Source organism: Lycium barbarum, chromosome 8 (genome assembly GCF_019175385.1).
Source record: "Lycium barbarum isolate Lr01 chromosome 8, ASM1917538v2, whole genome shotgun sequence".
Taxonomy (NCBI): domain Eukaryota; kingdom Viridiplantae; phylum Streptophyta; class Magnoliopsida; order Solanales; family Solanaceae; genus Lycium; species Lycium barbarum.
Genome location: NC_083344.1, coordinates 15280784 through 15294197, shown reverse-complemented (window position 1 = coordinate 15294197; position 13414 = coordinate 15280784). Strand labels below are relative to the sequence as shown.

Here is a 13414-nt window from a genome sequence, read left to right as displayed (position 1 = left end):
CTTATCTGCAATGGTCACCTCCTTCAGGACTTTCCAACCATCTCGTTCTTGCCATTTTAGATGATTCAGAGAAGTTTCCTCCTCTTTTCCACCCATCCACCACAGTGATCTCTGATGGCTTTGAAGACTTTTCTGTTCAGAGATGAAGCAGTAGACCCGTAGCTCTGATCCATGTCCTCTTCCTGTAAATTCTTTCTCGATTAAACATGAGAAACTAGGGCTAGCCCATTCTCCTCTTTCTCCGGTGCTTTCTAATGTTCCTCTTTTGATGTTTTGACCTACTATCGACATCAAATTCAAATGGCTTTAAAGTTATGTGTGTAAACCTATAATTGTTGTCAGACTTCGCAAATATGTAATTAATCTTTCTGTTCGTTGTGAGTCTATAAGTCCTTTCTGATAGTACTGCTAGCTTGTATTTGTTGATAATAAGGGGTGATTTGGTTGAGGTATCAGCCAAGTTAATCTTGGTATGTAAATTGGTATTGCTTTATACCTGATTTCCTGTATTAAAATCGGTGTTAGTTATTGAAGATTTTTAGCAAGAAGAAAGGGCTTCTTGTATTTCTGAATGAATATACAATCCATAAGAATGGGTACTTATACATGAGTTCTAAGACTAAATAAGGAAAGACAATATTACACAATCAATTCCTAATCATTCACATCAATACAATATATTCCTAAAATTAAGCTATCAATTCCTAATCATTCACATCAATACAATATATTCCTAAAATTAAGCTATCAATCTTAATCATCAATATCAAATCAACATCTCAATCTTAGTCATTAATACCAAATCAACACTCCCCCTCAAGTTGGTGCAAAGATGTCGCACATGCCCAACTTGCAAACCAGTGTATGAAAAGTCCGTTTGTTGAGGCCTTTAGTAAACACATCAGCTAGTTGTTTTTCTGATAACACGTGGAATAAACTCAAGACACCACCTGTGACTTTTTCTTTGATGAAGTGTCGATCAATTTCAACGTGCTTTGTTCGGTCATGCTGGACTGGATTTCGAGCTATACTGATTGCAGCCTTGTTGTCACAATACAAGGAAAGTTTCCTTTTTTCAGACAATCTCAATTCTTCTAGTAACTTTTGTAACCACAAAAGTTCGCAAACACCCTGGGCCATAGCTCTATATTCTGCCTCCGCACTTGATCTAGCAACTACACTTTGCTTCTTGCTTCTCCAAGTGACCAAGTTTCCTCCTACGAGTGTACAGTAACCGGATGTAGACCTTCTGTCATCTAAAGACCCAGCCCAATCTGCATCGGTAAAGGCTTCTATTTGGAGGTGACCATGTCTGGAGTAAAGTAGACCTTTTCCTGGAGCAGACTTCAGATACCGCAAGATGTGAAAGACAACTTGCATATGAGGATCTCGAGGATCATGCATAAATTGACTCACTAGGTAGACTGAATAGGCTATGTCTGGTCTAGTGTGAGAGAGATAAATGAGTCTTCCAACTAGCCTCTAATATCTCTCTTTATCAACTGACTTTCCAACTCCGCTTTGTAGTTTGTGATTGCTTTCAATGGGTGATTCTGCTGGTTTGCAACCTGTCATACCTGTTTCTTTCAAGAGATCCAGAATATACTTTCTTTGAGAAATAAAGATTCCTCTTTTTGATCTAGCAACTTCAATTCCCAAGAAGTACTGCAATTTTCCTAGATCCTTGATCTCAAATTCCTGTGCCAACAACTTCTTCAATCGGGTCATCTCATGTCATTACTATGTCATCAACATAAACTATGAGAAGAGTGAGTTTACCCTTTAAATGTCGTATAAAGAGGGTGTGATCCGCATTGCTTTGTTGGTAACCAAAGGAGATCATTGCTTTATAGAATCTGTCAAACCAAGCTCTAGGAGATTGCTTCAATCCGTACAAGGCTTTCTTCAGTCTGCATACATTTCCTTGACTTTGTTCAGTACCAAAACCAGGAGGAATCTCCATGTACACCTCTTCTTCTAAGTCTCCATGAAGAAATGCATTCTTCACATCAAACTGTTGCAAGTCCCAATCAAGATTAGCTGCACAAGATAGAAGAATTCTAATAGTATTCATTTTTGCAACAGGAGCAAATGTCTCTTGATAATCCACTCCAAAAGTCTGAGTGAATCCTTTAGCCACCAATCTTGCTTTGAACCTTTCAATGGAACCATCAACTTTATGTTTTATAGTGAAGACCCATTTGCAACCAACCAACTTCTTGTCTGGTGGTGATGCGACAAGTTCCCAAGTCTCATTCTTTGATAAGGCCTTCATTTCTTCCATCATAGCTTGCTTCCACTTAGAATCTGTAAAAGCTTCCCTCCAATTCTGGGGAATAGACACAGAAGAAATAGACAAGGAAAAGGCTCTGTAGGAGGGCGATAAAGAATTGTAGGAAACAAAGTTAGATAAAGGGTGTTGAGTGCAAGATCTGACTCCTTTCCTGTGAGTAATAGGCAAATCTAACTCATTAGGAAGTATAGATAATTCACCAGAAGAAGAAGGTTCGGCTTCGGCAGGTTGCATGATGGCTTCTTCTGCTCTATTTCTCCTTGAGTAAGTAATCAAATCAGGCCTATCCAAACGCCCAACAGTCTCCCCCTGAATTCTTTCACTTTCTCTTATGGCAGTAGTTTCAATAGTCTCCCCCTGAATTCTTTCTCCAATTTCACTTTCCCTTGTGGCAGTAGTTTCAACAATAGAACTAGGAAAAACCATCTCTTCTTCCTTATAATTCTCCCCCTGAAGAGGTGATGGTGTAATACTGAAATAGGGCTCAGATTCCCGAAAGGTAACATCCATACTGACAAAGAATCTCCTAGAAGGAGGGTGATAACATTTGTACCCTTTCTGTGTTGGAGAATACCCAATAAAAACACATTTAAGAGCTCTAGGTTCAAGTTTCCCAGAGTTCCTAGCGTGAACAAAGCAAACACACCCAAATATCTTTGGAGGAACAGTATAGTCATTTTTACCCTTTAAAGCTTCTAAAGGACTCCGGAAATTAAGAGTTTTAAGTGACATTCTATTGATAAGGCAGGCAGCTACTAGAATGGCATCCCCCCAGTAAGGCTTCGGCAGATTCATAGTAAACAAAAGGGATCTTGCTACTTTTAACAAATGCCTATTTTTTCTTTCAGCAACCCCATTTTGTGCACTAGTATAAGGACAACTAGTTTGATGCATTATCCCAAAAGACTCCAAGTAAGCTCCAAAAGTTTTATCCATGTATTCTGTGCCATTGTCAGTTCGAAATATCTTTATCTTAGCCTCAAACTGAGTACAAATCATCTTATGAAATGACTTAAAACAGGAGAAAACTTCACTTTTGGCTTTTAACAGATATACCCATGTCATTCTAGTGCAACAATCGATAAAAGTAACAAACCATCGACTACCAGACAAAGAAAGTGTTTGAGTAGGACCCCAGACATCAGAATGAATAGTCGAAAAGGGAATTGTGCTTTTATTGTAACTCAGAGGATAAGAGTTTTTAGTGTGCTTGGCATATTCACATGCATCACAAGACAAAGATTCAAACTCAGTTCTAGAAAATAAACCAGGGTATAACTTTTTTAAAGCAAAAAAAGATGGGTGTCCCAACCGTCTATGCCACTGTATTATTTCTCGGTTGACATCCTTATTTCCTACAAAAAAGGCCTGACCAGAGTCTCGAGTTCCATCGATCAAATATAAGCCATCATGCAATCTACCACTACCAATCTTCTTCCCTGTATGAAGGTCTTCAAAAACACAATAATTAGGAAAGAATCTGACACTACAGTTTAGTTCTTTGGTGATAGCGCTAACAGATAATAGGTTAATAGGAAAATCAGGCACATGAAGAATGGATGATAAGGTAATATCAGGAGTACAAAAGATTGAACCTGTTCCAGAGACAGGGGTTAGGGAGCCATTGGCTATTCTGACATAATCTCCTTTGGGACTAGGAGAGTAATTTTGAAAGCCTTTAGAAGAGCCTGTCATGTGTCTATTCGCACCAGAATCAATAATCCAACAATTAAGCTGAGCATTAAAAGCAATACCTGACTGCACATAATTGGGGCTAGCAACATTAGAAGAGCCAAGTTTGTTCAGAAGACGGTGAAGATATTGAACTTCATCTTGAGACAAAGTCTCTCCAGAAGTAGTGTCACCCATATTATCTGGATGGGAAGGGTTAGAATAGGCCTATGACCCGAGAATTGAAAAAAAAAAAATCGCCGGAAAGTTGGCTACCACGCCGGAATCCTAATTCCGGTGATCGGAAAAAAATCAAAACTGATAGGGATGGCTCAGAATGTTCCAGCGACCCAACAGAGAAAAATAATCCAGAAACGAACTGAACGGGAGGAGTTTTTTGTGCGGACAGCCACAAAGAGAGAAAAAATCGACCTCTTTGATAAAACACGGAACCCTAGTGCTGCGAGGGAGAAAACTCACCTCAAAAAGGCAGCAATGGCTCTGATACCATGAAGATTTTTTTTTTTGATTAAGCACCGGGTGTCCGGGTCTCTTAGAGCCCCGACTAATCCCGGGGGTGCACAGGCCCTCGGCAAGGAGTTTCCCGCAAGTGCACCACGGTTAATTCAGGTTTTACCCAGTCCGATGGCCCTCAGAAATTGTTTGCACCCAGTGGGTTTCGAACTTGAGACCTTGAAAGGGAGCACCCAAGGCTCAAGTCAATTGCCACCAGGCCAACCCCTGAGGGTTATGATACCATGAAGATTTTTAGCAAGAAGAAAGGGCTTCTTGTATTTCTGAATGAATATACAATCCATAAGAATGGGTACTTATACATGAGTTCTAAGACTAAATAAGGAAAGACAATATTACACAATCAATTCCTAATCATTCACATCAATACAATATATTCCTAAAATTAAGCTATCAATCTTAATCATCAACATCTCAATCTTAGTCATTAATACCAAATCAACAGTTATGCCGAATTTAATACCAGAAACCAAATGTTGTATGACTAATACGGGTTTAAGTTATACCGTAATTTGTGTATTATTTTCTATGGGATAGAAGGTGGAATAAGTAAACGTGTATTAGTAGTACGTGCATAAGAGTATCTAAAGACGAGAGTGCCCTTACAAGAGGTAATCCTTAACAGGGTTGTGAAAAGCGAGCGCTTCTGCGCTTAAAGCGAGAAGCGAGGCGCAGCGTAGCCCTTGCGCTTTTCTGCTCTGAAGCGAGGCATTGGTAAATAAGCGCGCGCTTTAGCCCCAGAAGCGTGAAGCGAGGAAAGCGAGAAAAGCACAGAAGCGTGCGCTTCATCCCCTAGGATTTTTTAAATAAATTTTTTTAAGTGTTTTAACTTAAAACACCCTTCCCGCTTTTATTGGGACTCTTACGGCTGCTGCTCCTCAACTCTTTACGCCTCTTTCAAGTCTCAAGGTTAGTTTTCTCTCCTCTTCTTCTCTTCCTTCTCTTCTCTTCCTCTTCTCTTCTCTTCCTCTTCTTATTTTCTCTCTTTTACCTGCTGCTACGACTGCCAGTTTCTTTTTTATTTTTTTATTTTTTCAGTTCTTCATTGGGTTGCTCTTTTTTCTCTTCTTCTTTTCTATTATTTTTCAGTTCTTCAACTGGGCTGCAATTTTTTATCTCTGTTTTGTAATTTCTTTCACTGTTCTGCCCTGTTTTTGTCTCTGTTCTTCAATTTGTTTCTGCTCTGTTTTTTTCATCCCTCTTGACACTTCAAGAGATTGGAGATCTTGTTGAAGAATAGGATGTTGCTCACTTTGTGATTTGGTTTTGCATTTGCTTAATATGTTATGACTTATGAGGATTATTGAATATCTAGTTCTAGTATCTATTATTTACTTCTTAATTTAAGTTATTTATCTATGCCTATTTAATATTTTTTATTTTTGTATTAAACTGCGCTTCACATGAAAAAAGCGCGCGCTTCGCTTCACGCTTCTCGCTTCGGTGAAGCGAGGCCTCGTCGCTTTTTTCCGTTTCTCGCTCTCCAAAACCTTGATCCTTAAAAAAACAATTCTTGTAGTATTATTCACTGTATGACAATCCTTGTATTATTTGTTCTCCGCATAATAATTGTTATGTCCCACATCGGTGGGATAAGTGTGCTTATGGGTTTAAATAGCCTTGGGCTTTCCCACCTTAATAGCTAGCTTTTGGGGTGTAGAGTTAGGTCCAAGGTTGCTACAAATGGTATCAGAGCTACCCACCGCCCTTCGTGCCTGTCGTTCCTTGGATGGTGACGCCGGTATGGCAGTTTTCGACCGGGGCTAGTAATGTCTAGCGCACAGCCGTCAAGGACGGCGGAGCGTGGTGGTTTGTTATGTCCCACATTGGTGGGATAAGTGTGCTTATATGGGTTTCAATAACCTTGGGCTCTCCCACCTTAATAGCTAGTTTTTGGGGTGTGAATTAGGTCCAAGGTTGTTACAATAATCCCCGTATAAGTAATCCCTGTTCAAACAATCCATGTATTACAATCCCTATAAAATAAATACATCAAACGTAACCACCCCTAAGTTCTTGAGTTTAAGACAATAACCTAAAATGATCATTTATGGGCGCATAAGATATGGTTTGACTAATCTGGCAATTGTTTTTGCAGGATCGTATGATGAAGATGGTTTTGTTTATTCTATCTTTGTCTGATGTCTGCTGTCCAGTCCTTATTGTCACAACTTCAAGTTTACTTTCCCAGTGGGAAGCTGAATTTACACGATGGGCACCAAGTATTGATGTTGTAGTGTACAGTGGAATCCGAGATTCTAGAAGGAGAATCAAGTCATTGGAGTTCTATGACGAAGGTGGTTTCATGATGCTTCAAGTGCTTTTATCATCTCTGGAAGCTGTCATTGAGGTATGTCTTAAAGTAGATTATTTTAGATTTAATTTTAAATATCAGGACCTCGACAGATAATCAGGGCCAAGATTCCTAACTAAGTAGCTTGCGATGATGTTTTCATCACGGCTATTGGACGTTCTGCTAAAGGTGTATCATTTTGGTAAAATGTTCTCTGTTTTCCTATTAGTTGGTCGTTATTTTTAGTTCCCACTTTCTTGAGGATACATGTTTCTCAGTGGATGAAAGCCGGAATCTATTTGAAATTGACCTGTATTCATGCAGACATGCTTCTCCTCAAGAAGTTTAAACTATTGCCAAGAAAGCTTGCGCACTTGCATGATTCTTGCGACTCTGAATAAAAATTTCCTCCTCTGGCTAATTTTACCGTTAAATTTTAAGCTGGAAGCAACTTTTAAAACCCAAGCAGAGTAATAGAATTTCATTAGTGCTTGGTGGATAATACATGACTATTTGTTTTCAAAGACTAGGATTTCACCTAATATTTTGGGGTCAGTTTGTGATGATGTAAATGAAAGGGAAACAGTGTGTACTTGAGTTTTTTTTTAAAAAAAAAAAGAAAGAAAGAAAGGAAGGAAGGGAAACGATGGTGTAAGTATAGAAATACATTTTCTCAGTTTCAAAACAAAAAGTATAGAAATGCATTTTTATTTACCTATTCCTTATGTTTCCCTTACTACCTATTCCTCCCAACCTGTCTTAATGTAAATGTGGCACTTGTAGAGGTCTACCTCTATAATCCTTGGGATTAAGATTAAGATTTTAACTCTGTAAAAGTATAATCAAAATAATATGTGTATTAAATCTGTTAATGCGAATGGAGCTTTGGTGTTTCTAGTGTCTCTCTTGGTTTCTTTCTCGTGCAATCTTTCTTGTACTTTTTAGCATTGGGGATTTTAATGAAAATTTGCTGCCTTTGAACTCAAAGGTTTCCCTTAGTATCCTAGCCAATTCAGCCCTAAAGTTTCTCTTTTATGATTTGGATTCAGATTGTATTTCTATTTGTTGAATGGATTTTTCATTTGTTTCCTCAAAGGTCGGAAGGTTGTGGAGGTTGTGGAGGACTCAGATTAGGATAGAAGGCTAGGTGGCTAATCTTTTCACCATAGTAGTTGTAGTTTTGCTCATTTGTTTATTGCCATTTGATTTCTGCTTATATTTGTTGGGCCGTTGTACTTGGGTATCTTAGTTATCTATAGTAGTTAATGCTCCTTTCTTTCCGGGCTGTTCTACCATGACTTTCTCGCTTTTGTTATTCCTTGCTTTCATATTGTTTTCGATAGGCTTGGTCCTATCTAACCTTTTGTCTTGTTTTTCCTCTCTTGTTTCTCCTCTCTTGTTCTCTTCTTGAGCCGAGGGTTTTTCGGAAACAGCCGCCCTACCTTTCAAGGTGGGGGTTAGGTCTGCGTACACTCTACCCTCCCCAGACCCCACATGGTGGGATTATACTGGGTTTGTTGTTGTTGTTGTTCCTCAAAGGTCGGAAGTTGTTAATTCTTCTGTTTCCCCAGAAATTGGAAAGTTCTTACTGCTTCAAAGTTAGGTAGCCGTGTTCTTTATTCTCTCTTATTTCTGCAGGATGTAGAAATATTGAGCGGCTTGAGTTGGGAAGTGACTATTATTGATGACTGCCAAAAATTAGGAGTTTCTGCTTGTGTGGAGCAAATTGTGGAGCAAATTAACATGCTTTCTACTGGTGTAAGGGTGCTTCTTTTTAATGGTCCAAAGAAGGTATCTTCCATATCTTGCCTTTTTCCTTAGTAGAACCGCTTTCATTTAATACATCATTCTTACAAGACCCTCTAATTTTAACAGATCACCTCATCTGAGTACATTAATCTACTCTCGTTGCTCCAATGTAAATTTGGTCTGGACAAGACTGGTGGCGTGGAATCTGACGTCAATGACCATCTTGGAAAACTGAAGAGACCCACAGAGGTCGCTGCACCTTGCAGCAAGCCTGAATCTTCACACACAAAGGTTGCTGCACCTTGCAGCAAGCCTGAATGTTCACACACAAAAGTCACTGCACCTTGCAGCAAGCCTGAATCTTCAGACACAAAGGTCACTTGCAGCAAGCCTGAATCTTCACACACAAAGGTCACTGCACCTTGCAGCAAGCCTGAATCTTCCAAGTTTGTGGAGTATTGGGTTCCTGTTCAGATTTCTGACTTGCAGCTTGAGCAGTATTGTGCTACCTTACTCACAAATTTTGATGCTCTTCGCACTTACTCTAAAAGTGATCCTGTTGGGGCTCTCCGCGATATTTTTCTTTCTGTGCGAAAGGTTAGGTGTGTCATTTCATTTGACTTTTTTGCGTTTTTGGATGATGGTAGTGTTGTTACCCTTTTTCTTTGTTCTGTTTTCTCTTGGAGGTGGGTAAAGGTGATTGGTTCTTGTGGCATTAAACGTTGAGAAAAAGGGAGCTTCTAAACAAAAACATGTATCTTGACGGTAATTAACGAGCTAGCTTAGTGGCACCCAAGGGTGAACCCTAGTTGTCAATGAAGTGAGAGGAGAATCATGAGGTCTTAGGTTCAAATCCCAGTGGAGGAGGCAAAAAAATACTAGGTGATATTTTCCCATCCGTGTAAGCCTGGAAGGCAGAGTTACCTTGTACCCCTCCTGGTGGAAGGTAGTAGGTACCTGGTGGAATAGTTGAGCTGCACGTAAGCATGCTCGGACACTAGTGTCATTAAAAAACTAGCTTAGTGGCACAATGAAAGTGACAGCACTGTTTTGGAATTAGGATTTACGTTGAACTTGTTGGTGTTCCATTTCCATATACAATATTAACCTTTAATGTTCATCCTCCTCGTCAGAAGTTAATGAAAGCCACTGCTATATTGATAGTTCTCTGAATTATGTATGATTGCTTTTGTTTGTAGTGTTGTGATCATCCATATATTCTGGATCCATTGCTGCAACCCTTCAATAAAGGGCTTTCTCCTGCTGAAATTCTGGAAGTAGGAATAAAAGCAAGTGGAAAACTACAATTCCTTGACAAGATGCTTGCGGAGATGAGACTCCGACAACATAGAGTGGTTGTCCTTTTTCAGGTGTGTGTTTCCAGTACTTTGTCTTAGAACTAACTGTTTATTCTTGGAGTCATATTTGAGTTCCTATATAGAATGGATCAAGTAAGATAGACTCAGCTTGTTTGTAGCATCTCACAACCATTTAAAGACTGTTGCTTGAATATATAGAGAGACAAAATTGAAGGATAGTAATAAACAAGCACTAAATAGTCTAGACTAAGGTGAATTATACATAATGCAGACAACTAGGCCAACCCAGCCCATTTATTTTTTGAACCCCGAGTCCTGGGCTGGTCCTGTTAACTTCCTTAAGGGACAGTTGCGGGTCCGTCCTGCTAATAAATTTAATGGGCCCAGTCCGGAAGGCGAACCACTGAGCCATTTTAAGCAGGCTGAACCTGGCCTGGTAACTAAAGGGGATTTAATTTTAAAATTTCATATACCTTACCTTTTGTGTTAACTTATGTTTATTAAATCATGTTATAAGTTGTCATAATTCATAAGTAAATTTTTGAAACCATTCATAATTAATATGGACATATGTAGAGATATTATCTTTAGCAACAATAACATTTTGTTCAAATTCATCACCAACTTGTAGATGCGTATATAATAATTCAGTTAATTGTTCTGCTCTACCTAATTTCATGATGATTTGATAGAATATTCATTTGACAAATGTCAGGAACAAGTTGAATGTATTTTTGAATTTTTTCTTCCAATTGACTCATGACTGTTAAAACTATTAAACAATGAACTTTCAACTAAATGAAGCAATATACTCAGTGATTGATTGGACACGGAGTTCAAGAATAAATCTGATACATAAGAAATCTGATACATAAGTTAAATATATGCAAAGTACCACAATTGCCCTTATAACCAGTAATTAAATGCGTGGTGGTGAGAGTTTCATATGTCTTTTCATTTTTTTTACTCCTAGTAATGCCTTTGAATCGAATATTCTGATGAAAGCGGATTCTCTTTCCGTCCCTCATCATCGAGAGGAAGAATCTCTATCTGTCTATCCATATACGTATCAACAAATGGGGTTTCAGGGATCGATTGATGGACTTTTATATCAAGCGGGCCCAAATAAGTCATGTCATTACAGGTAAAACTGGGATGCTAATTTTTAATAGTTTCCAAATTAAAAGATGTCCGTTTCAAACGCTTGTCACATAAAACGGGGCAAATGGAGTAGTATTTGTGGTAGAATAATAAAGCTGGAAAAGTTCAATATAATGATGTAAAATTGCTCTAGAGCTAAAACAATATTATCTATGACTTCCTAATCACTATCATTTAAAGTGTCCTTGTCCGACTAATCAAATGTGTTGTATGTGTCAGGAGTAGCTTAAACGGTATTCTTCTGGCTAACATTAAACAAGTTGGGTTTCACTTAGCTGGAATATCTATAGAAGTTGTGCATACTCGTAATCTGTGCTCCTTACATTTTCTCTCTTAAGGTATAGAAAATAGTATTGATTACAAATATAATTGCGTTTCTGACAATGGCAATTGGTATTTCGAAATATTTAAGGCTAGTTTGAACTATCAAATTCAAAATATGACATGCACATCTAACAGGAAAATATTCAGGTAATTCTATACCCAATTGACTTTTAAAAGTCTTCATTGCGTATAATCTATTAATTTAAAGCACTTTAAGATGAATATCATAAAAAGCAACATGTTGCAAATCATCCTTGAAATTGAGGAGGGTCAAAATTTTCCCTGTACTATCGAAGTTGCTCAATTTTGCCTTCCGTTAGACTGTTGTTCTACTCTTATTCCCGCAGTTTTTATTAAGTCTTGTTTCTACACTTGGCCCCTAACAAAACTCCAACTTTAAACCACTGATAAAAATTGACGGGTGAATTTGGACCTTTTTCTCAAAGAATTTGAACACGTGTAGTTCATCAATTTGACGCTGACCTCTGTATGTCCGTCAATAAAAGGGCAAGTATGAGAATTAGTTTACAATAAACATTCATATATGCTTGTTTACAGAAAGCATATGATAAGACCAAAACTATAGCGGAGGGAAAAATTGAATAATTTTGGATAGTACAGGGAAAATTAGGACATTTTTCCTTCCAATTTTCGTTTCAACTGGATGAAAAGATAAAATTCATTTTTGTATTATCCAATTATGATTAATCCAATGACATGGGCAGTCCCCTGAGTACCATCGAGCATAGTGGTCGCTTTATTGCATAAGTGGATTTGGTGGTTGTTGTTTTGTGTGTGTGTGTGTGTGTTTTGGGTTGGGTTGTGGGGTGGGGGGTGGGGGTGGGGGGGGTGGGGGGGGGGGGAGGGGGGAGAGCACCTCTACCTCCCGCGAACTCAAGTAAAGTGGACCAGTACTTAATATATATGTGTATATACACACACTGATAACATACATTAGGACACCAGCATCCTTATGTCTGGAGTTATTTGGAAGTGTGTTGTCACTTTCTCTTCAATTTCTTCGCCTGATTGTCAGAATGTCCTTGTATGCAGTCTATTGTTGGCAACAAGGCATCGATTGGTGATATTCTGGATGATTTTCTGCGTCAAAGATTTGGTGAAGATTCTTATGAAAGAGTTGAGTCAGGTGTTGTTTCGTCCAAGAAACAAGCTTCGCTTCACATGTTTAACAAGAAGGAAAGTGGGCGCTTTGTTCTTTTACTAGAGAATCGTGTTTGCCTTCCGAGTATCAAACTGTCGTCAGTTGATAGTGTTATTATATATGATAGTGAGACAAATCCCGCAAATGACTTGAGACAACTTCAGAAGATATCAATAGATTCACAGTCTAAATATATCAGAGTTTTCCGGCTGTATTCATGTTTTACTGTAGAAGAAAGAGCCCTTGTCCTTGCTAAACAGGACCTGAATCTTGATAGTAACTTGCATAGCATAAGTCGGAGCCCCAATAACACCCTTATGTGGGGAGCCTCAAATTTGTTCAGTAGATTGGATGAGTACCACTCTGAAGGCACTCCAACCTCAATTTCAAGTAACTCATCAGGGCCATTGCTTTTAAATGACGTTATTAGCGAGTTTTCTGCAATAATTTCTAATAGCTCTGACGACAAGGACATATGTCATTCCATTATTTCAAAAGTTCAAATGAGCATGGGAACTTACAGTGCTAATATCCCGATGCTTGGTGAGAAAAAAATGGAGTTGAAAATTGGAGAAGAACCTCATGTTTTTTGGAAAGCGCTGTTGGAAAGAAGAAATCCACAGTGGAAAAATTTAAGCAGAGCAACAACCCCAAGGAACAGAAAGAGAGTTCACTACTTTGATGAATCCCCGCATCCACCTAATGGAAATGATGAAATAGGAAAGAAACGCAGGAAGGTGGTAACCCATAGTGTGGATGCAATCCCCACTCACCGCTCACCTGGAAGAGGTGAAGTTGCACCCTCCAAAGGAGGAGGTATGTATTTAATAAGCTATTTTCAATAAATTTCCTGTTAGAGTTCGTTTGTTGTTTCATATGTACAAAAATGTCGAGAAATATCAGCTGCT

At 38.6% G+C, this 13414-nt stretch overlaps 1 protein-coding gene across 5 annotated transcripts in view; it reads left to right on the top strand.

The window, feature by feature from the left end:
• LOC132605982 (helicase protein MOM1-like) overlaps positions 1-13414 on the top strand; it is a 38762-nt gene that overhangs the window by 14956 nt on the left and 10392 nt on the right. For 4 of the 5 annotated variants that reach the window (XM_060319278.1, XM_060319280.1, XM_060319277.1 and 1 more), the window contains exons 10-14: positions 6597-6848; positions 8430-8582; positions 8667-9137; positions 9740-9910; positions 12398-13322. In XM_060319278.1, the coding sequence (XP_060175261.1) occupies positions 6597-6848; positions 8430-8582; positions 8667-9137; positions 9740-9910; positions 12398-13322 (1972 nt within the window). The remainder of the gene's footprint in view (positions 1-6596; positions 6849-8429; positions 8583-8666; positions 9138-9739; positions 9911-12397; positions 13323-13414) is intronic. The other variant, XM_060319279.1, reaches the window with a different exon arrangement.